Source organism: Ceratotherium simum, chromosome 21, assembly GCF_057802395.1.
Source record: "Ceratotherium simum simum isolate JZ-2026a chromosome 21, ASM5780239v1, whole genome shotgun sequence".
Taxonomy (NCBI): Eukaryota; Metazoa; Chordata; class Mammalia; order Perissodactyla; family Rhinocerotidae; genus Ceratotherium; species Ceratotherium simum.
In genome coordinates, this window is record NC_141920.1 from 45,996,610 (window position 1) to 46,019,767 (window position 23,158).

Sequence of the window (23,158 nt, forward strand, 5' to 3'; positions counted from 1 at the left end):
TGTGGTGGTCACCAGGGCCCCGTCCCTCTGGCCTCTTCCCCCTATGGCGGCTGCAGAAGTTCCCGTCCTGCCAGCAGCCCTCTCTCTCCCTGCTTCGGAAGGCAAGCACACCTCGCCACTGTTTCCCTGCGGGGGACAGACACAGGCAATGCCCAGGCTTTGTCAGGGCGGGCTCCGCTGTGCCCTGTACATGTTAGTGGCCGTCTCTCGGCTTGAGGCCTTAGTCACTGTGGAGTTTTCTGGAGAGAACACAGATGCTGTGGTTTTGGTATAAGAACCACTGTCTGTCTCACCAACTTAGTGCCCTGGAACCTGGTGTCCTGTCTCACTCTGACTGCACTGAGTAACAGCCGCTTGGCTCTATTGCCACCTTCCCAGGTGTTCACACACATCCTGGGCAGCCAAACAGGATTGTGGACAGCAGCGCTTGCTTGCCAGCTTGTCAGATGCTTAGGCAGCCCCTTCCCCTTGTAGCAATTCTGAAGATGGACAGGGATGTGTTGGGGTCCTGGGTTGTGTAAGTGGATTTGGAGAAACTTCAGTTTTAGCAGCACCAATTTTGATGAAGCACTTCCATTGAAACTGCTGTTGGCTTTAACATAGGAAAGCTTAGGTTAAAACTGGTCCCCTTGGGGAGTGATATTGTCTCTGTTTGCCCTCAAAGAATGAAATTTGGAAGAACGTAAAAGCATAAGGGATGAGATCAAACATCTACAGGAATTGAAAACAAACACAAATGAATCTGGGGACAATGTGGGAAACACCTCAAATCCAATCAGTGCCGCCTGGGCAGACCTCAGGGCGGAGTGGGTGTTTGGGAATGACTCTTGCTGGTGCAGGGGCCTGGTGGGTGTGTAAACAGAGCATTCGGAGAGGCAGACTTGGCTCTGGAACCCTAACCTCTGGTCCACTTGTCAGGTAAATCCCTCCATGCCGTCAGATAGGTGAGTTGGGGAAGAATGGGGTGGGGGGAGAGAAGGAAGGGGCTGAGAAAACCCTCATCCAGCAGGGAAGGGTTCCATAGCCATCCAGCCAGGTGCAGCCTCAGTCCTCATCCACCTTTGTGTCTTGGGGTCACTGTGCGTCCATTCTGCATTACAGATGAGTGGGGTTATCCGGGATTTGCCATCTGAGTGCTGCTGAGTGAGAACCACACTTTGTAGTTTCTTAGTGTTTGGCTAGGTATAGAGAAGGAGGCTAGTGTGGACCATAGAGGTCTGGAGATGCAGCCAAAGGTGTCAGCACAAGCAATGTCAGGAGGAAGCAGCTGGCTGGAGAGCAGCTGCTTCTCCTGGGGAAGGTCATTTGGGAATTTTATGTTCAAATCAATATGGTGGCCATGAAGGTGACTGTGGGTGGGGAGGGTGGATGTGTCTAGTGACCCATTTTCCTGCTGAGGCTGCGAATCTTTAATCCTAGGTTTGCCTGAGGCTGTGTCTGGCCCTCCATCGGACAGAGCTCTCTGCTCCCTTGTGGGCTGTGTGTGGGTCTTCTGTCTGGGACCATAGCCATGGCCCAGAATGGGAGGGGGACCCCAACCCAGAGTGGCGGGGCTTCTGCACAGACACTCAGACTCCCCAGCTCACCCCACTTGCTCCCACCTTTTTTCTTTTGGTGAGGAAGATTAGTCCTGAGCTAACATCTGTTGCCAATCAACCTCTTTTTGCTGAGGACGATTGGCCCTAGGCTAACATCCATGCCCATCTTCCTCTACTTTATATGTGGGACGCCTGCCACAGCATGGCTTGATAAGTGGTGCATAGGTCTGTGCCCAGGATCTGAACCCACAAACCCTGGGCCACCAAAGCAGAGCCCACGAACTTTACCACTACGCCACTGGGCCAGCCCCTCGCTCCCACCTTCTTAGTCCCTCTATCTCCTTCCATTTTCATACACATCCACCCTTTTTCCTATCTTCCTAATAATTTTGTGTATGAAGTATTTTTAAATAAATGGAAAATCACACATAACACTAAAATACACATCACTAGCTCTGTCAAATTCTATCATTTTGCCATTTCATTTTAAGAAGTAAAATCTCACAGGTGGTTGAGCCTCTTGACCTGTGAACACCTCTGTCCATTTCTCCTCTAGAGGTAGCCACTATCCTTGATTAGAACTATAACCCCCATATTGCATATTGGAGTAGTCTTTACATCTATGTGTGTATCTACAAACACTAAATAGTACAATTTTGCATGGTTTTAAACTTCATATACTGAATGTAACCCTTTTCAACTTGTCTTTGTTTTTTTGCTTTTATGAAAGCTTTTTGAGCTTTGATGTTTATATATGTGTTGATGCATACAACTCTGGTTCATTCATTTTAACTGCTGTGTAGTATTCAGTACCTTAACTTATCCATTCTCCTATTGCTGGACATTTCGGTGCTTATAATTTAGTTTTCTTAGAAATAGTGGTGCAGCCAATACTCTTATAAAGGTCTCCTTACACGATGTGCAAGAGTTTCTCTAGAGTGCATATGTAGGAGGTCTGTGTATCTTCAACTCTATAAGATATTGTGAATTGCTCTCCAAAGTGGTCTATGAACAATACTCCTCTAGCAGCACATGGGGGTTCCTGTTTTCCCACATCCTGGAATATTTGGCATTGTAGAACTTTTTCCTTTTTTTTTTTTTTTTTTGGTGAGGAAGACTGGCCCTGAGCTAACATCTGTTGCCAATCTTCCTCTTTTTGCTTGAGGAAGATTCTTGCTGAGCTAACATCTGTGCCAGTCTTCCTCTATTTTGTATATAGGACGCTGCCACAGCATGGCTTAATGAGCAGAGTGTAGGTCCACACCCAGGATCTGAACCCTCGAACCCCGGGCCGCCAAAGTGGAGTGCCTGAACTTAACCACTACACCCCTAGTCCAGCCCCTAGGACTTTTTAATTTTTGCCACCAGGATGTATGTAAAAGGAGATCTCCTGATCATTTTCTCTCCCAAGGCCCCAGTGCTTCTAGAAGCTCTATCTACAGCCCCCACCTCAGTCACACACAAAGGAGAAGGATCAAGCATGGAGGCCCTGGCTGACCTCCCTTCTGACCTCTAAGTATTGGGAGTGTGCAGAGCTATTTGCAGGGACCCTTTCTCTATCCACACTCTTCCCTTAGATAATCTCTTCCTGTTACAGGACTTGGGAACACTAACACATATGCCAGTGACTTCCAAAGGTATAAATAGCTCCATCTTCAATGTCAAAAGCCACTTAAATTTAATTGATGGCCGATAAGCAACTCAAATAAAACTTAACCTGCCCAATATCCAACTCAATTTCCTCCTCAAACCTAAGACTGTCCCGTATCAGTCAAGGGCACTGCCATCCGTCTAATTGCTCGAGCTCAAAACTTAGGAGTTGTCCTTGATTCTTCTCTTCCCGCCACCCCCACACTCCATCCATCAACTTCCATCAATGTCTATGTCACACTGGTCCTGGGTTTCCCCCTTTCTTTCTACCTCCACTGCTACCACCTTTGTTGGGCCACCATCATCTCTTGCCTGGACCCCCGCAGTTGCCTCCTGACTGGTCCTGCTGCTCCTCCTCTTGGCCTTACAAACCATTTCTCGCCAGCAGCCAAGGTGATCTTTCTAGAAGATAAAACAAGTAAAATGTCTTTCCCCTCCTTAAAGCCTTCCCATGGTTCTTAGTGTAGAAAACTCAAATCCAAGGATACTGTGATCTAGAATGCCGAGGAGCTCTGGTTCCTGCCTGCCTCTCCTTCCACATGCCTCCCCAGCCTCTGGGACTTTCTCTGTGTGGAGGGCTCTTACCTTGATCGTTTCACGGCTCCCTTGTCATTCAGGGCTCCATCACTTCCTCAAAGACCTGTCCTAACCATCCCACTGTGGCTAGAGTGGCCCCTTAGCTGTTCCCTACAGAATCACTCAATTCTCTTTTCATTCTAGAACTTCTCAGTGTTCTATGCTGTGGTTTGTGTCCCACCAGAATACCATCTTCATGAGAATTGTCAGCCTTACTCTATAACTTGTAGTGCCTGGCACGAAGTGGGTGGCCAAAGAGGTTTGTTGAATTAATGAATGAATAGACGGGGTCAACATTTTAGAACAGTCTACACGCTCAAATGAAGTTTCTCCTGGAGTCTGGGTGGATAAAAGCTGCTTGAGGCAAGACAACACTTGTCTTTAGCTAGAGGAGTGATTCTCAAACTTCTTAGTCCCAGGGCACCTTTACCCTATTAAAAATTATGGAGGACCCTAAAGACCATGTGTTCGTGTGGATTCTATCTACAGATATTTGCTCTATTAGAAAATAAATGAAGAAATTTTTTAAATATTTATTTTAAAACAATCTATTACATTTTGACATAAATAACATTTGTATGAGAAATAACTGAATTTAAAACAAAAATTAGCAAGCAGTGGCACACTTTGAGAACAGCTGCTCTGTGCATACAGTGCCCCTCAGCACCAGGAAAGATTCTGTTGAATGAGTGGATCGGTGCCCTCAAGAATTTAGACCAGCCTTCAGGGTCAGATGTAGCCTCGTCCCAGGTGTGGGTGGAGGATACAAGACCACACCAGCCTCCTGCCAGAACATTTCCCCATCCATTCCCCTATGTCTACCCTGCCCGCCCACTCACCCACTCCCAGACCATGCTGCCTTCTCTCTTCCCCTTTCCTTAACAGTCGTCTCTCATCAAAAGAGAACCAGAATAAATTGAGAAATAAGTTTAATGTTGTTGGAAACTGATTTGCCAGCTGTATATGTCTTTAAAATATGCTTATTTCTGTAGCCGCAGCAATGATTGTATAAATGGTAATCCAGGGAATTCCTCTTGAGTTTTCCCTTTGACGATATTAATGTTGAGGCCTGGTTTCACCAGGATTTGTTTGTTGCTCTTTGTATTCATGTTGAGAAACCAAACTGGGTGTCATATTCTTTTTCTTAGGGCAATACCGAAACCTAAGTTCTTCCTCTTTCTAAGAAGAAGCTGTTCCCTCTCTTATTTCTTCCTCTGGATAGAGGAAATTCAGAGCCAGGATTTAAAAAAATAAAAAAGTGGTCATCTCTGTGCTCCTATAGAAGTGGCTGGAGCTACCGGCCCTGGGCCCGCCTCTTCCACTTCCTGACGTCACACTATTTTTGTCTTTGAATAGCTTATTGACACGATCGCCTCGGAGATCGGAGAACTGAAACAGGAGATGGTGCAGACAGATGTCAGCCTGGAAAATGGCCTGGAACCCACCGAAGCCCACAGGTGACAGAGGCGATTAGGCGTCGGGTGCTGTTGGGGGCTGCGTGAACCCTCTTAGCTGCAAGGACTGCCGTTCAGGTCGCTCCTCAAGTTTGGGAGCTGGGAGAGTGTGGCCGCTCCAGATGAAGCTCTCTGTAGGAGGTGGGAGTGGCCCAGGAACCAGTTGTCTGCTTGTTTATTTTAATCACTTTGAAGGCACTTGAACTTTACACGCTCTCAATTCCTCCTGGCATCAGAATCCGGAAACCTAAAGTTATATCTACCGTATCCACCTACTCACCATGATGGAAACAATAACGCAGCGGGATCCTCCGTGTGCAAAGTAGAATTCAGTGTAGCTCCTGTGAGTCTCCAGAAGGTTTAAAGGGGAGCACTAAAGAGGATGGACTCATTTTGCATTCTCAGGTCAGAAAAAAGCGCCAGCACTTACCATAGCCATTAGCCTGAAATGTGATGCAGCATATTGGAGATTGGATGTGGTTGAAAATGATTCAGAAAGCGGAGGCAGTGTGCTGCGCTGGTTAAGTGTGATACACTGTGTACATCGTGCAGGTGATCTGAGTAGGTCTTTATCTGGAGAATGTGGTGCAGAGGTCCGGGTGGGGGCAGGTTGGAGGAGACCGCCAAAACCTCCTCCAGCTCTTGGATGCCGCACTGTAACGCACTGCTAGCAAAGACAACAGAGTACGCTCAGTACAAAATGACGCGGACACTTGGTGCCTTGGAGGCCAGATTCATTATTAGTTTCCCCTTTCCTCAGGAAATGGGGTTGAGGTTACCTGGTGCAGTGTGAGGGTGAGATTGATGGAGCTGGTTTTGCCTGCAATCATGAGACGGGCAGGTGGCCTGCCAAGGAGGCTAACCAGGTGGCACTGGTTGTCCAGGCAGGTTTCAAACCCGCCCGACTTGTTCCCTGCCGCAGACCGAGGGGAGAGTGCGCAATCCCAGGGAGGCACTTGGCAGTGGAAGGTGGTGCTTTGACTGCTGCGTCTGTCTCTGGAGGAACTGTATTTCCCCTTAGTTGTGGGAATTCTGTGTGCCTTCTGTGTCCTTTCCTTCTCCATAAAATAGCTGGAGTAGACCAGATGGTCCCCAGGCTTCCTGCAGCAGCGCCTAGGCGTTCTATGATTCCTCTAGACCTCAGTGTGATGGGTTCGACTGGTTATTTTCCCTGTAAACTAGACAAATGCACAAGGAGTTTTGATTCGAGACGTTCTACCTCACATTCAGAGTAGGTTCAGCCTCCGAGCAACTTTAGCCGGGGGGATTCTCTTTACCCTTTTCATTATTGAGCTAAAATTAAATTGGAAGTCTGGGCTGATGACCAAAGAGTGGAGAAGAGAGCTTTAGTAGCTGATTTCTCCCACTTCCAGGAAACCCAACACTGTGCAATGGACCCTGAGCTCTGCAGATGACAGACAGGAGCCGCAGTGACCTCCCCTCCCTAAGCTAAGCCACAGGGGATGTTAGGTTTGCTGGAAAGAGTGGTAGCAGGTTAGGGGCCATCAAGATCTTGGTCTGACGGCAGTGGTCTGGGGGTGGGGTTGCTTGACCATCATTTAATCTTTAACATCTCTTTTAATCTTTTTCTTTTCAAATTTAAGAATGACTATAAGCGTTCCCCAATAACTTTATTATTTTCAGATTAATGTCACTTATTCTTGAATGCTGTGTTGTTTAATGCCTCCATTTTTGCCCAGTGTGTCAGGAGGGCCAGATAATGGAGAGAGGGTAAAGGGGACTTGGGGCTGTTTCCAAAATGAAGGCAGAGCAGAGCAGGGCTGTGGCCACGGGAAACAGCAGGTCAGCCTGGCACAGAGCCGCCCAAAAGGCAGACGAGGGGACAGGAGAGCAGGAGCAGGTAGCAAAGCCACCTCAAGTGAAACCCACGTGGAGAGAAGAAGCGATTGGCCTTCTGGGACCTTGGCTGGGCACGTTCTGGTGGCTGCACCAGAAGCCCTGCAGTCGCCCTCCTCTGTCACATCGTCCTTGGTGAGTGTGAGCTGTGCTATGGCCTCACCCACCCTGGTGCAGTCACCAGGACGTGTCTGTGGTTCCTTAGTTTGTTAAACGCTGGGTTAAGTGCGAGGCTGGTGCCCTAGGTTAGGAATGCTCTTCCCTAAGTTAGGAATGCTGTTCCTCTACCTATGCTGGCTTTTGGTTTCTCATTTGCGGTTAATGTTAAGAAGAGGTTGAGATGTTGAACTTTTTCTTGTGTCATGGACCCCTTCTCAGAATAATATTTTAAATGCATAAAATAAAATATGTAGGATGACATAGAGAAAACAATGATATTGAAATACAATGATCAGAATTTTAAACATGCATGATTTCGTAGCAAATAAAGTGCAGGTACTTTATTTACTTACACAGTAGGTGACAAGGTCTAGTTGTAGGTCTGGGAACTACTGTCATCTGGAAGCAGAGATGAGAATAAACAGTACTTCTGCACCACGAGGAAACATCTGGGGCTTCTGTTGGTCACAGAGTTTCAGCTGCTGAGAGCTACTGGGATTTGTTGCCTGCATTCAAGATGGGAGGAAGTTAATTTCAAAACCAGGTTAGTGAAAGTAAACATGTCACTTTTCAGTTCTCACCTCCTGTCCTATCATCATTTGACACGGTCCGTCTACCTGCCCTTCCTGGACCACTGCTTGGCTTGGCTTCAGGGACACCTTGCTGCCTGGTTTCCGCTCACCTCGCCTGCTGCTGCTTCCCATCTCCTGGCTGGGTGCTCCTCATCTCCCTGATCTCCTAACCCTGGAGCACCCAGAACTCAGGCCTTGAGCCTCCTCTCTTCACGCCTCCCATCTTCTTTCTCCCACTAGCCTTGAGCAAGATACTTAGAAATCTCTGTGCTTCAGTGTCCACATCAGTAAACTGTGGATCATAACAGAGCTTTAGCTCAGAGTTGTTAGGAAGATTAAGTGAGTTAATAGCTGTAAAGGACTTAGCACAATGTTGGCACGTGGTAAACACAATACAGTCTTGCGTCTTAACGACGGGGATAGTTCTGAGAAATGCGTCATTAGGTGATTTTGTCATTGTGCAAACATCGTAGAGTGTACTTACACAAACCTACTTGGTATAGCCTACTATACACCTAGGTTCTATGGTGTTAATCTTATAGGACTACCATCGTGCATGTGGTCTGTCATTGACGGAAGTGTCGTTATGCGGCACGTGATGGTATGTTATTTACTGAACGAGATCTCTAGAGTGATTCCCAGGTAATCCCATCCTGATGGCTTTGATACCATCTGTATATTGGTGATTCCCAACTTATATCCCTAGGCTGGTCCTCTCTTTGAATCCAGATGTTTGCATGTAGCTTCCCACTCAGCCTGACCTTTGGCATCTCAAACTTATAAAAATCAGGACTGAGCCCTTGGTTTCCCTACACAGACCTGCTTCTTCCACCCCCCTAACCATGCCTCAAGGTGCTTGGGCCTCACAGTCACCCCTGATGCCTCTCCTTCTCTCATAACCACCATCCTCTCCATCTCAAAATCCTGGCGGCTCCACCTTTAAGATAGGTCCCCGGTGGGACCAGCACTCACTAGCTCCCCTGCCTGGTGCCTCTGCTTTCACCCGTTCACCTTCTCTGGGCTCTTATCTAAGCAGCATAGAGAACGCTCTAACTTTAGTTCACCTAATCCAAGTCATGTTGCTCTTCTTCATTAGTTTTCTATTTAAAACCTAGTTGTCACATGGCCTTTGAGACCCTACAGGATCTGACTCCTCACATCCCCTCACCAATGTCTCCTCTTAGTCTCTCCGCCTCCATCACTCAGCTCCAGCTGCACCAGCTCCTTGCCAAGCAGGCTCCTGCCTCCTGGCCTCTGTACTTAACTGTTCCCTCTGCCTGGAATGCCCTTCCTCCAGGAAGCATTTACCCTTGACCCCTCCCTTCCTCTGTCACCTTAACTGGCTTTATTTTTCTTCATAGAACTTGTACAGATCTGACATATATTCGCTTGCTTCATTGTGCATTGTCTGCCTCCCAGCCCTGGAAGGTGAGCTCCGTGAGAGCAGGAGTTTGGTCTATGTTCAAAGCTGTTTTTCCAGTGCCTACAAGTGTCTGGCGTATAGCAAACACTCAAATATTTGTCGAAGGGACGAATGAAAGATGCCAACCCTTAGGAGATTCTAAAGTATTCGAGCATCGGAGGCCTCTTGCAGAAATAAAACATCACCCTTGTGAAGCAATTAGGGGATACCAGCCAGTGCATGAAAAAATAAGAAGTTGAAAATGTGTGATAGGCCTTAAGCTTCCTCCCTAGCAAAGAAGAGGGACCAGAACCCCTTCCCACTATGTTCCAACCCCGCTTCCTCCAGCAATTCTGAGTTCAGACTGTTGTGAACGTTTGTCAGTAGAATAGGAGCTGATTAAATCTACCCCATGCCCTTTGCTAGTGTATTACCAAATAGAAGCTAGGAGGCCAGCAGAAAGATGAGGGCTTTCTTGTTCCTGATCATCTGCTCTCTCAACATGCTGTTTCTTGTTTCCTCTTTCTTCCCACTCCATTCCCCTCAAAGACTAGAGTATAGGAAAATAAAGGCTTTTCCTTTCCCCTCCTCCCCCAGGATTTCACAATCCATTTTCGGGTGGGGGAAGGGTGTCTGTTTGGGCAGGCCAGTGCTCCTCCCTCATCATCACCTGGACCCATCAGCCTCTAGGCTGAGACAAGTTTCTAAAGATTCCTGTGTCCTCAGGTAGAACAGAGGAATCAAACAAAACAACTTCCTGAAGTGAGGCTCAGGCCAGGTGTGCAGGATCCCTGAGGATCCTGGCCAGACCAGCCCACCGAAGCTGCTGCTGCCTTTGTTTACCCTCTTACTGCCCTTTACCTCCCTCCCTCCTGTTATCCCCTGGCTGGTACACTTCAGCCCAAGCAGATCCCTGGGGATGCCCAGGGTGCCAGAACTCCACACCTTTATCCCCCCAGAATCAGACACACAGAATTAAAAAATTCCTTGGCCAACTCTGCCCAATGCTACAGTGTAGCAATTGGTCACCAACATTGGCCTCTTCTGGAAGGGTCTGTGTCCCAGGGAAGTTCCGAGCTTCCCAGCAGCTATGTGATAGTGTTGATATCAAAACCACAAGAAACTCAGACTGCCGGTCCCTGGTGCAACCCTTCACTTCCTCACTTGAGTGGAGGTTAGGACGCAAGATTAGAAGAGAACAATATTGGCTCACAGTGTGGGGAAGAAATGCCCAGCGTTCCACTTAGGTAAGTCTCCAGTAGGATAACTGTGACCCTATTAGCTGTTCTGTGATCTAGTGAATGAAACCCATTCTCACTTAGTGCTGCTTTTAAAACACTTTCTGCTGAAGTAAAACATAATTGAGAAAGAGCGCACAAATTAATATATAGCTAGATGAATTTTCACAAATACCACATAACAGCACCAAGATCAAGAAATAGAACATTCTCAGCACCCCTCAGTGCTCCTTTCTAATCTCTGTGCACCCCAAGGGTAACCACTTTCCTAACTTCTGTTACCATAGATTAATTTTGCCTGTTTTTGAACTTTATATAACTGGAATCATACAGCATATGCTCTTTTAACTCTGACTTCTTTCATTCAACGTTTTGTATAGGATTCCATTGTGCGAACACAGCACAATTTGTTTATCCATTCTACTGTTGATGGATATTTGAGTTGTTTCCAGTTTGGTGCTATTTTGAATAATGCTGCTATGAACATTCTTATGCATGTCTTTTCATGAATGCACATGACACACATGAGTTAGGAATATAGGAGTGGAATAGTTGGGTTGTAGGATGGTTATGTATTCAACCTTAGTAAATAGTGCCCAACAGTTTTCCAAAGTCATCATATCAATTTGCATTTCCACCAACAGTGTGTGAGAGTTCTGAATGCTCTATTCTCATCTGCACTTGGTACTGGCTACTTATTCATTCTAGCCATTTGGATGGGTGTGTGGATTTAGAGCTTCTGAAACCATGGTGGTTAGAGACAGGTAAGAGAACCTGTATGTTGAGGGCCAGCCTGGTGGCATAGTGGTTAAGTTTGCATGCTCCACTTTAGCAGCCCTGGGTTCTCGGGTTCGCATCCCAGGCATGGACCCATACATTGCTCATCAAGCCATGCTGTGGCTGCGTCCCAAATACAAAATAGAGGAAGACTGGCACAGATGTTAGCTCAGCAACAATCTTCCACAAGCAAAAAGAGGAAGATTGGCAACAGATGTTAGCTCAGGGCCAATCTTCCTCACCAAAAAAAAAAAAGAGAGAGAGAGAGAGCGAGAGTACCTGTATATTATGACTCAAGTATTTATCTCAGTGCTTTTCCTTGAGTCTATGAGACTCAGGAATGGGGATTCTTTAGTTTTGATAGAGCATCGCATTTTTCCACATGTCTAAGTTAAAGGTTAAAGTCCTGGAGAATTCTGAGCTCATAGCCAGTTCATTGGGTGATATTTATGGAAACTGGAGTACGGAAAGGATTATTTGGAAGGAAGAGATAAAAAGATAAAATAATCCAGAATTAGAAGAAAAGGGCAAAGACATATGTACCTTTAATTATTTGTATTTCTACTTTTGAATTTTAGATCTAATAAACTTGCAGCGGGAAAAAATTGGCAACGAGATTCTCCCCATCTCTTAAATTCCTTTGCATTACTTTGTTCAGTACGTATATGCAGAAATATTTAGCGTCTCATGAACTGATTTGGCCAAGGCCATTAGCTGCATCATAACTAAAAAATGTATGCGCTTAAACCTGATACAGCTATTTTTGGAGTTTTTAAACTTCAAATTTATTCTGCCTTTAAACTCAGAATACATCTGCATCCAAGACAATTTCCTGTATTTAAAAAATATATGTCCTCAAGTTCAGTGACTTCAAACACAGAATGTAATATCCCTTCATTTTATTCCTTTCTATCTTTTCTTCTTGAAAACATCAGATACAAAATGATTATTCTTCATTGATTTATGCCTACGTTTACTCTTCTGAAGATTTTGGAGAGTGTATTCATGAGGTCATTTGGAAGCAAATTTAAGTCATCAGATGCAAAAATCACTTTTTATTTTGTCTTCTTACACAGTATCTATGTCATGTGTAGTGTTAGCCCGCAAAACAATATTTCGCTCTTTTGCCATATCTGGAAACCTGCCTGCACCTCAGGCCGTTGGTTCGGGGCTTGGGGCCCATCCTAAGGTTCCACAGATTTCTGAGAGCAGGCGGCTCTCCTAGAACCAGTCACACCTGTCAGAAATGTTGGTTTTCCTCCATTACTGTGAGCTCCGGTCTGGTTCACCAGAACAAGAGAAGTTCACATTAATCATTTGCTGCAGATTATTAGGTATATCTTGCAGTATCTTAGGCCCCTTGAAAAAAGTGATGTTATTAAAACTAATGGTTCCTTCTTACATAATGTCTATTTCTAAGAATTGTAAATACACATGTCCACTAATTCTTGAATATTTGTCAGTGCCTGCCTGTTCACATTCTTTGAAGAATATCTAATGGGAAGACAGGATAGAGAAGCTCTTTGACTTGGGTTGAGATTGCGTTCTGAAAGACAGTTGAAAATCCATTGTCTGAAACACCCAAGTGATGCCATAGACACGGCCACTCTTTCCCTCAGTGGAGGTGGGGGGGTGCTTTGAGGGGACTTTGTTCATGATGAGAGGAGGTCATAGAGTGTAATAGTTTTGTAGTAATAAGACATTTTCCTATCCTGCCTGTTGAGAATATTCTGCTATGACTAGCTGATCAGTTTCCCCCTAATCACCCATAGTGTTTCCTCATTTCAAGCCACCAAGAGTTTTTGGAATGTAGTTTCAAGGAATTCTGTGAGGATTGACCAATGCTTTGTTCAATGTAGCAACAATTAAGTTCAACTTAAAAAATATATTTACTGAGTGGTGCTATTTGGTAAAATACCTGGACAGTGGAGCCTGAAGATTTACACAACCTAGGGAGAAAGCAGTGTAAACAAGTGAATATCATATAACGGAATGAGGACATAACAGAGGACTATACCAGATGAATGGAGGAGTGTACCAGGTGTCCTGGAAACCTTAGGGGGGAAGCAGGTAATTCCAGGTAGGAGGTGGTTTTAGAAAAGATGAGATTCGAGACTCAACACCAACCTTAAAGTGTGAGATAAGCAGGTGTAGGTACAGCCCCCAGATTAAAAATGGCCAAAACAGCTGTTTAGTCTGTCTTGATTGGTGATATCTGTGATATTGCAGAAGGTTTTTAAAAAGAACATGTAAGATTTCTTTTTTCATTACCAAACGCACAACACAGAAAATAAAAATAAATATTTATGAACCCACCCCCTGAGAAAGAGCCACTGTTGAGTGTGTATTGGCTATTTTATTTCTTTGCCTTGGCATGTATCCTTCCAGTGTTTTTCCATGTGTTAAAATGGTAGATTGTGCATGATTTCCACTGATGTACAGGGTGTTTTTGGTCGTCCTGGAAATGTACAGTGTGTCCTAGAAATCGATTCCAATTGTGTTGAGGGGTAGCACCTTCCAATTTAGTGGCTGGCTTTCCTGTCAGCAGTACACTTGGGCACACACAATTGTAACAATGACATACTCTCGAGTTAGATATCTTTTGCCCTTTACAGACCTTGCCTGGCTGCTAGTATTGGTAGTTGATTCGGCCACAGAATATCTGCTTGGTGAGAATGCAGTTGTGATTTAGTCCAGCTACAAAGTAACACCAGTGTAACCAAAAGCATTTAAAGACTAAGAAGTGCAAATCCACGCCCGTTCCGTGAAGCCTCCGCGGCTCAGGCTCAGAGGTCAGCAGGCCAAGACTTGGAGCCACCTGGCTCCTTCTCCTCCTGTTTTCAGCTCCAGGGATACCCAGGACAACAGGTTCTTTGTTTCTATTTCTTAGTTTTACAGGAACAAATGAATGCCCCGCCAGCGTTGGCTCCATATCTGCCCTTTTCATCTCTAGCTGGAGAGTCAATGAGAGGAAGTTCATAAGCAAAAAAAGTCACCAAATTGTTCTCCTCTTGTGAACGTGGCAGTACCTCCGCCCTGGAGGCAGACGTGTGTTTTTTTGTTGATGTTTCCATTTCTGTGTTCTCTTCTCCTAGTCCTCAGTAGCTAGAACTTAAAAATCATCGAAGGCCCTAAAAATCTTCCGCAAAAATCCTCCCTCAACATGCTTTTAGAAATCTTTTTGAGGAAGCTGAGGCCTCCTCCCTCAGAGAGTAGCAGCCCTTAGCTACGCAGGAATAAAAGCCACAACCCAAAATATGTTAGTCTTTTTCCTTTCAGAGTTTAGGGGACAAAAAAGGTCTTGAGGAATTAAAATATCAACTTGCATGGTGTAGGGTAACTGCACAAGTCAGAGAACTGGTCGCAAGCCCAGTTCTATCAACTTCTAGCGTTTTGACCTCAAATAAGGAGATAAACTGGATGGCCTCTACTATCCCTCCCAATTCAGGTAAACATGCAGTGATCCTTACAAGGATATCCCTTCGCCAGGCCTCTGCCCCATCACTTTTCCCATCTTGGGAGGTGGGTAAAAGATTCCTCAGCTCATCTGGCAATTTCTCTCCTATAAACTGAGAAATTAGCCAGGGCCCCTGCCTGTAGCCAGAATAAATTTGGGCCTCCCTTCTTCTCCTGACTTAAATATTACAGAGCAGGGGTTTAATTCAGCTTCACAAATTCTAAAGAAGTGTTTTCATGATTGAAAGCGTTAGGAAATCATTGGACATCAACTACTAGGTATTTTTGAAATGGAAAGTGTTCTGGGAATTTTTTGGTTGCTGTATGTGTACATAGGTGTTTAACAAAAATTGGAATTTGTCCTTGTGCCAGAAATTTTTGTCAGATGGATCTCTTCAGTATGAGCTGTTGTTTTTGTCAGGGTTGGGGGGAAATCGTTTTTCTACTCTTCATGTGTTCTTATGGCTTGACTAATAATAAAATTGACAAAAGACCAGATTAACAGGAGAAAAACCCAGTTTAATGCATATGTATTGGAGATCATAGAGAAATGATGCTCAGAGAGTGAACAAAGCAGGCAGTCTATATATATTTTACACAAAGAAACAATAAATTTGTGAGGAATGACATAACAAAGAAACTTAGATTTGAGGTACGTAATTAGTGAGGCATTTAAGCAGAGTTTAGGCTTGAAGTAGTAAATTAGCAAGGTTTGCTTCTTCAGGCTTCTCGGCCCTGAATGCTGTGGTGATAAGGATGCAGAGGGAGCACCTTTCACATGGGAGATTTATTTCTTGCTTTTCGGGGAACAGAGAGAGGAGGGTCAGAATGCCCTTTTGCTTCTCAAGTAACTTAAATTCAAAATAATCAATATGCTATTGTGGGATATTTTGGGGTGGCCTGCCCTGGGCCCCAACGTTTTCTTCTTCTCTCTACATAAGAGGCCTTTTCTACTAACATTTTTTCAGAACCAGTTGATCCCAGACCCATCACTTCTCTTCCTCCAGCTCTACAAAGCCCTTGATTCATTTCCCACCAAGCCTGGCATATTGGCCACTGTTTGGCATTTGGGGTGTGTTTGCTTTCCTTTTGATACATACACAAGGATCTACTGCTCCAACCAAGAGCAAGACTATGGTGGACACAGGACTCTGACTTCTGCCTGGTCCTTAGTTCTTAAGACAACCCCTGCACTGGCCTTTGTAGCTGGAAGCCTGAACTCCCCAGCAGTGCCATGTCCCGGGTTGCACCTTTCTTGCCACTGCAGGTAGTTGAGGAACATCGTGTGAAAAGGCTTTGTTAGGCTGGGGTGCAGCTGAAGAGCCGACATGGGCAGCATGAGGAAGGGAGGCCCCCAGAGAGGCAGGATATGCATGGAAGTTCACACAAAAATATCAAGAGAAGTGGCTTCTTGTCCTTTCTTTGTTCCATCTGAAAGCTGAGGAGGACGAGCACCAGAGCCCAGGTTGGGACTAGACCCTAAGGATGGGGATGCTCCAGCTCCAGAGACCTGCCAGGAGCCATCCTCAAGAAGGTTCATTAAATGCTGATAACACAAGCTCCAGAGTTTTGTCTATAGAATAGACTTTGTGTCTCCTAGATGGAAACACATTGCCTTGCTTTTTTCGTATGAATATCTAAAAATTATTTGTGAATATCTAAAAATAAAAGAGACATCCTGGAAACTCTACTGAACAGAATCTTTATTCACAGTTCCCAAGATGTTCCAGGCTCTTATAATCAGTTCTTTTCAGGTTTTGTTTGTTTTAGTAACAGATACCTTTTTTCAACAAGAATCCATCTTTAGAGACAGGGGAAACTGAGGCTCAACGACATGTAGTAAGGGGCCCCGGACTCACAGTTATGAAGAGTCAGCTGAGACTTTGATTCAAGTCTGACGGCGAATGCTCTCCCCACCAAACCACTGAAGATTATGAAGCTGAGCAGAAACTGGAATGGGGTTGATTTGATTGAATGTATCACATGCCTTACAAAAATTAACGACTTGATATTGATGCATTCACATGTGCAGGAAGTGGGTGGTTTTCATCCCAAGAGAATGACAACTCTTCGGTAACTGAGTGTTAAAGCCCCCGTAGGTGTGTGCGCAGGGTTCTCACTTTGGGGTTTTCCAGACCTCACTCTGTGCCTGACTTAACCGAAGGCAGCTTTCCTGCCAGTACTATCCCTCTCTTCTGTGCACAAAGAGCTGCTTTTGTTGGAATCCTAAATCTCATTCCCAGTGTTGGAATAAGGCATTCTGAATTTGGGGACCTTGAATGGAGTGCCTATCACCAATGTCCTGTGTTGGTGGGCATAGAATTACAATTCTAGGCCAAAACTCAGCATTGACTTTTACAACCAAAGCCACCCAAGACGTACCCCTTGCCAGTCGATGGCAGGCTGGAGGGGGTGTCCAGGTGGGAAATTCATGAGCAGGGAGGAAGGAGCTGCTGAAAGTTTGAATTTGTTGTTCTGGAAGGAGTTGGGCTGCTTCCTTGTCTCCCCCCAGGCCCTGAGATGGCCAAAGTCCAGGGGGCTCTTGATACCTGTGGTGATTTTTGCCACCCTTTCCTGATAAACCCAGAGACAAGAACCCTTTGTCTCCTGAGACCGGAACTGAGCAGCCGGATTCTATTGATGGGGCCTGGCTGAGGAAAGGCCTGAATCAGAGGTTGTGCACGGGGGACCCCGGAGGAAGCTGTTGGAGAGACCCAGTGCCCTGGACCTTTCTCATTCCCCACTGAGCTTCTCTCTTCCTCACTCACAGGGAATAAACCTACTGTCTGCAGATCACCTGCTACCCAGTGCCCCTCCCGGCACACCTAGAGTAGGTATTTTATCAGTGCCTGTGCTGGGCTAGGCCTGAGTATAGCCTGGAGTTGAAGCCGGGCCAGTAAGAGAGATAAGTGTATAATGCAGAGTAAAATGGGGTATGTGCCCCAGAGCCATATACACTGTGGGTAAAGGAATTCAGTGTGCGGGAGATTACTTGCAGCTGTAGGAGTTAGGGCAGGAGACAGGATTTGGGCTTTTGGGGAGGTGGGTAGGAGTCTGTCAAGGCAGTGGATGCCCAAGAATAGCGTGAACACAGGCAAGGAGGGGCTGAGCAATGGCAAATAGATGCTTTTTTCAGGATGATCTTCCCCCTTGAATCTAAGAGAGAAGTTTGTAAAAACTAACACAGGAGGGGCCAGCCCCATGGCTTAGCGGTTAAGTGCGCGCACTCCGCTGCTGGCGGCCCGGGTTCAGATCCTGGGCGTGCACCGACACACTGCTCCTGCGGCCATGCTGAGGCCGCGTCCCACATACAACAACTAGAAGGACGTGCAGCTATGACATACAACTATCTACTGGGGCTTTGGGGGAAAAATTTAAAAAAAAAACTAACACAGGAAAAATATTCTTATGTTCTAATCCAAATTTCAGCGGCCCAGGTTCATGGGTTCGGATCCCAGGCACAGACCTATTCCACTCACCAGCCATGCTGTGGCAGTGTCCCACATACAAAAAAAAAAAATAGAGGAGGATTGGCACAAATGTTAGCTCAGGGCAAATCTTCCTCAAGCAAAAAAAGAGGAGGATTGGCAACGGATGTTAGCTCAGGGCAAATCTTCCTCAGCAAAAAAAAGTCTGGAAGGTCTACTGGGACCTTCAGAGAACCAGCCCTTGGCTGCAGGAAGAGCGCTCAGTCTTTCCGAAGGGTTGAGTTATCAGAGAGCATTTTGCTGGAAATCCAGGTGGGGTCTGGGAAGGTAAGACCCAGGGAAAGCCTGCCACTGACCCCTTCAAATTCCAAATCTGAGGCGGCCCTTGTGGCTACTCAGCCCCCCATCCAACACCAGGATTGGCCTGGAAGGAGCAGGCAAAGCAAGCAGGGATTCTGCTTCCCAGAAGAGAATTACCTTCCACACCTTTGTAAAGCCCGATATAGGAGACCAGTGGTGCCTGAGTCCAGAAATTGGGGAGTAGAGAGGGAGACAGACCAAAAGCGGAGCTGTGTTTTAGGAGGTTGCGATAATCATTCCTCCAACTAGTCCTGCTGCCTCAGTCTGCAAATGGCTCCAGATGGCTCAATTTACAGAGTCCATTAACTCTGTAAGTAGCAGCAAAACAGAATACCTGGATAAAACATGAGTGGCTTTTCCATGAAGGTAGATCGCAAATGTACCAAATTCCAGAGCAGATGGGATAGTGTTTGTGCTAAGGCACAAGCACTCACACATGCAAACACAGAGAAGGGAGCCAGAGAAGCATGGAATGTGGTTTAGGAGAGCATTACCTGATTAGAGGCACCACCCACGTTATTTAATTCCACAGAGGTCTTGCCGTTCATCCTCTGAGAGGTTTTCAGAAGTTGCTAATTAAACCAATCTCTTTTTTAGTTAAACTGTGATCTAACAGTCTGCTGTAAAAAGGAATATTCTTAGTACATTTTAAATATTTCATTGAAACAGCTTTTCTCCTTAAAAAACAAACCAATCACATCACAGATGTTGATATAAATTGTCCATATAAAAAATATAATTGTTCAGCTTAATGAAGGTGTGTTTTTAACACATAGAGAAAGTTTGGGGGCTTTTTGTTTTTTTTAATTATGCTTGTTTTGTCCCCATGTCCTAACTCTGAGGACAGAGCCATCCGGAGCACTGCACTTGTACTGAGACCCCTTAGCCAAATAGACGTGTACCACCCTTGTTGACAGGGATAATTTGGCATTTTGCCTTGTATCTAGGCCCCTTAAACTTTATTTTGACTATTCAATAGCCAAACTGGGATTTTTATATCTAGGAGATTGTTGATTGTGTTTACTGCACTAGTACTTTTCTTTCACAGAAACAACCTAACATCAAATTTTTATGTGTTTCCTATACTGCCTTGTTAATTGTCTATCTTATTTGTTTGAAAAAAGACTGGACTGTAAAGTCAAAGTATAACCCCCCATGTGTTGTGTAGAATGGAGCTTGGGAGAAGGAGTGACGGATTGAGAAGTGCGAGGGAACCACACACTTCTAGACCTTGGTCATTAGAAGCTGCATTGATAGATTGTGCCATCCTCTGGAGTTCTGGATTAGGACAAGAAAGAGCATCATTTGAAAGTTCTGGTGAAAGTTTTTGTTTTCTCTGAGATGAATCTAAGTCTGCAAATTTTAATAAAACTAGTCCTCGTGTCTGCCTGACTGTCCTGCATTAGAATACGCTTCCTGCAATCACTTATTCTTGCTCCTCCCTAAGCTACTGATGCCTGGCCCTGGGAATGAAGGGGATACAGCCAAGTGGAAAGGCCACTCTCATTCCACACTCTGAAGAGCCTTAAATCAGGTGTGACCGGAGGGGAGCTGGTGCTGGAAAGCCCTGTCCCCCATCGCCCTCTCCCCCCAGAGTAGGTAGAATATCCAACCGTCTGCTTCAGAGCCCTGAGGCCCAGGTGGGTTGGAATGGGGAGAGATATAGTGTATGAGCTTTCCAGTGTTTGTTCTCTGGCTCTAGAGACACCTGAAATTTGTGGGGCATTTTATGATTCATTGAATATTTTCACATGTGGGTCTCAGCTTCATCTCCCCATGAAAACAGCCCTAGACACTTGGAAACAGTAGTAATAGTTGAGTAAATAAATCAATTTTATACTCATAAAAACCCAGTGAGATAGTAGATATTTTTCCATTCCATTTTCTCCAAATTATTATTTTTAGAAATTTCAAACATTACAGAAAAGTTGCAAGACTAGTACTGTTCATCTAAATTCACCAATTATTGAAAACTTTGCCACATTTGCTTTATCTCTCTATATGTTCTTCCGTTTTTTGTGTGGAGGGGGGTGCAGGACTGACCATTTGACACTTACTTTCAAACATTTTCCCACTTTGCCCCTAAATTCTTCAGTATGCATCTCATGCTTCTCTTAAGAACAAGAGCGTTTTCCTACATAACTATAATAAAATGATCACGTTTAGGAAATTAATCATCTACACAATATCATCTAATATACACCCTTATTCAAATACCCCCAATTGTCCTTTATTGCTGTTTTTTATTCTGATGCCATATGTGATCAATTCCATGCACTCACTATAGTTATCACATCTGTTTAGTTTCCTTTTATCTATAATAATCCCACAGCCTTTTTTTTTAAAAAATCTTCCATGACACTGACTTTTTTTTTTTTTTTTTTTTGAAGACTGGCTCTGAGCTAACATCTATTGCCAATCCTCGTCCTTTTTTTTTTTCCCCAAAGCTCCAGTAGATAGTTGTATGTCATAGTTGCACATCCTTCTACTTGCTGTATGTGGGACGCCGCCTCAGCATGGCCGGACAAGTGGTGGGTCGGTGCGCACCCAGATCCGAACCCCGGGTTGCCAGTAGCGGAGCGTGTGCACTCAACCGCTAAGCCACAGGGCCAGGCCAACACTGACATTTTCGAAGAATTCAGCCTGCTGGTTTTGCAGAAAGTCCCTGAATTTGGATTTGTCTGTTTCCTGCCATGTAGATTCAGGTTAAACCCATTTTGGGGCAGGAAGACGACCCAGGTGATACTATAATCTTCTCAGAGCCTCACATCTGACGCTCTGGATGTCAGGTGTCTCATTTTTGGAGGCGCTAACCCCAATCACCTGGTTCAGATGGTGTCTGCCAGGTTTCTCCATTGTCTGGGCACCTTTTCCTCTTCATGATAAGTAATCTGCAGGATGATATTTTAAGACTGCGAATGTTCTGTTTCCTAACAGTCTTTCATCTACTGATATTAGCATCCATTCATGATTCTTGATGGCACTAATTCTACATGGTGGGGGTGGGGTATTGTTATTTACCACTTTCAGGTTAGAAAGACAAAGCTCAAAAAGAGCTCACCAGGGCCGGCCCAGTGGGGTAGCAGTTAAGTGCGCGTGCTCCACTGCTGGTGGCCTGGGTTCGGATCCTGGGCGCGCACCGACCACGGCTTGTCAGGCCATGCTGCAGCAGTGTCCCATATAATGTGGAGGAAGATGGGCACGGATGTTAGCTCAGGGTCAGTCTTCCGCAGCAAAAAGAGGAGGATTGGCATGGATGTTAGCCCAGGACTGATCTTCCTCACAAAAAAAAAAAAAAAAAAGCTCACCAGGTCTCAGGTGCCAGCCGTCCCACTGTGACCATGTCATCATTAGAATCTCCTGGATTAGGTTACAGTGGTTTATCTTTTATAAGCCACTCATTCTTTGCCCTCCCTCATATTTGCACATGGACGCCTATGTTAGAAATCAGGTTTCTATTAATCTCATCAGATTCTGTCTTGGGTCTTGGGTCAAATTCCCTGGAAGCAGAGCCTGAGATGGGATTCTTGTGCAGTGATTGATTGAGAGAGGCTCTCAGGAGCAGCCTGTGAAGGAGTGAGGGATACAGGATGGGATAGGGAGGAAACTGGGCCAAGATTTGGGGTCAGCTGATGTGTAGCCTCAGCCTGATCCCTCAGGGAGCTCTGAAGTGTGACTAGCACCTCACAGTTGCCCCACCTTGAGGCAAGAAGGCCACTCCTCTACACCCCGTGTCAGTATGTCTTTAGCAGTGGGCCTGCTCCCAGGGGAGGGCATAACTTCCTGGTCATGTCCAGGAGAAGGGGGCGGCTGTGAGCCTTGGGCAGCTGACACTCACAGCAGCGGGGGCGTGGGTACCTGGTCTGGTAAAGGGGATCTGGGGCAGGGCACCAACAGCATCCACTGCATGTTGGACGTGTCCCTCATTAGTTCTTTCCTAAAGGTTGTCCCTGATAAAAGCCAATTTGTCCTGTAATAATGTGCCACAACCCTCAGATGGTTGTCTGAATAAAGGCATTAGTGAGCTTAGTCACTTGCAAAGACAAGATCTAATTTATAGTTGCTCCTTTATGAGGCCCCATGAATCTTATTCACCATCTTCCTGTCTGGGCCCTGGCTTTTTAGGCTGAGGTCAGTTGTCAGAACAGAGGCTTTTTAGCTTCTTGAAACAAGTGAGGTGTCAGGAAGTGCCCTTCTAAGGAAAGAAGTGTCAACATGAGTGTCAGGATTGCCATGTTAGAGATCGTAGAATTCGGTCGTGGTAAAATATCCCCAACCTGAAATGGCGGGAGTGAGATGTTTCTTTATTTGGGTTCCGAGAATTCTTTCAATGGCATGTTACCCATCACCCCACCCCACCACCCCCACAAAAAAACCCACCTAATTGGATCTGAGTTGAAGTGCACATTTTGCTCTTAGGTCTCAAGCAAGTGCTCCTCAAAGTGCTCCTCAGAGTGGCAGCATCAGCGTCACCCAGAGCTTGCTAGAAATGCAGTCTCAGGCCTGCCCCAGATCTGCAGAATCAGACTATCTGGGGCTGAAACCAGGAATCTGGCTTAACAAACCTCAGGAGATTTCTCACACGGGCTCAAGCGCTGATCCAAAGCAGTGGTCGTAAACTTGGCTGCACGTTGGGACCGCCTGGGGAGCTTTAAAAAATTCCGATGCCTGCATTCTACCCCAAAGTGTCT

At 45.5% G+C, this 23,158-nt stretch overlaps 1 protein-coding gene across 11 annotated transcripts in view; it reads left to right on the top strand.

Moving 5' to 3' along the window:
• RIN2 (Ras and Rab interactor 2) overlaps positions 1-23,158 on the top strand; it is a 215,702-nt gene that overhangs the window by 148,246 nt on the left and 44,298 nt on the right. For 7 of the 11 annotated variants that reach the window (XM_087445668.1, XM_087445667.1, XM_087445669.1 and 4 more), the window contains one exon: positions 5,121-5,221. The exons of 2 other annotated variants lie outside the window; for them this stretch is intronic. In XM_087445668.1, coding sequence (XP_087301794.1) covers positions 5,121-5,221 — 101 coding nt within the window. 2 more of the 11 variants (XM_087445675.1, XM_087445673.1) reach the window with 2 other exon arrangements.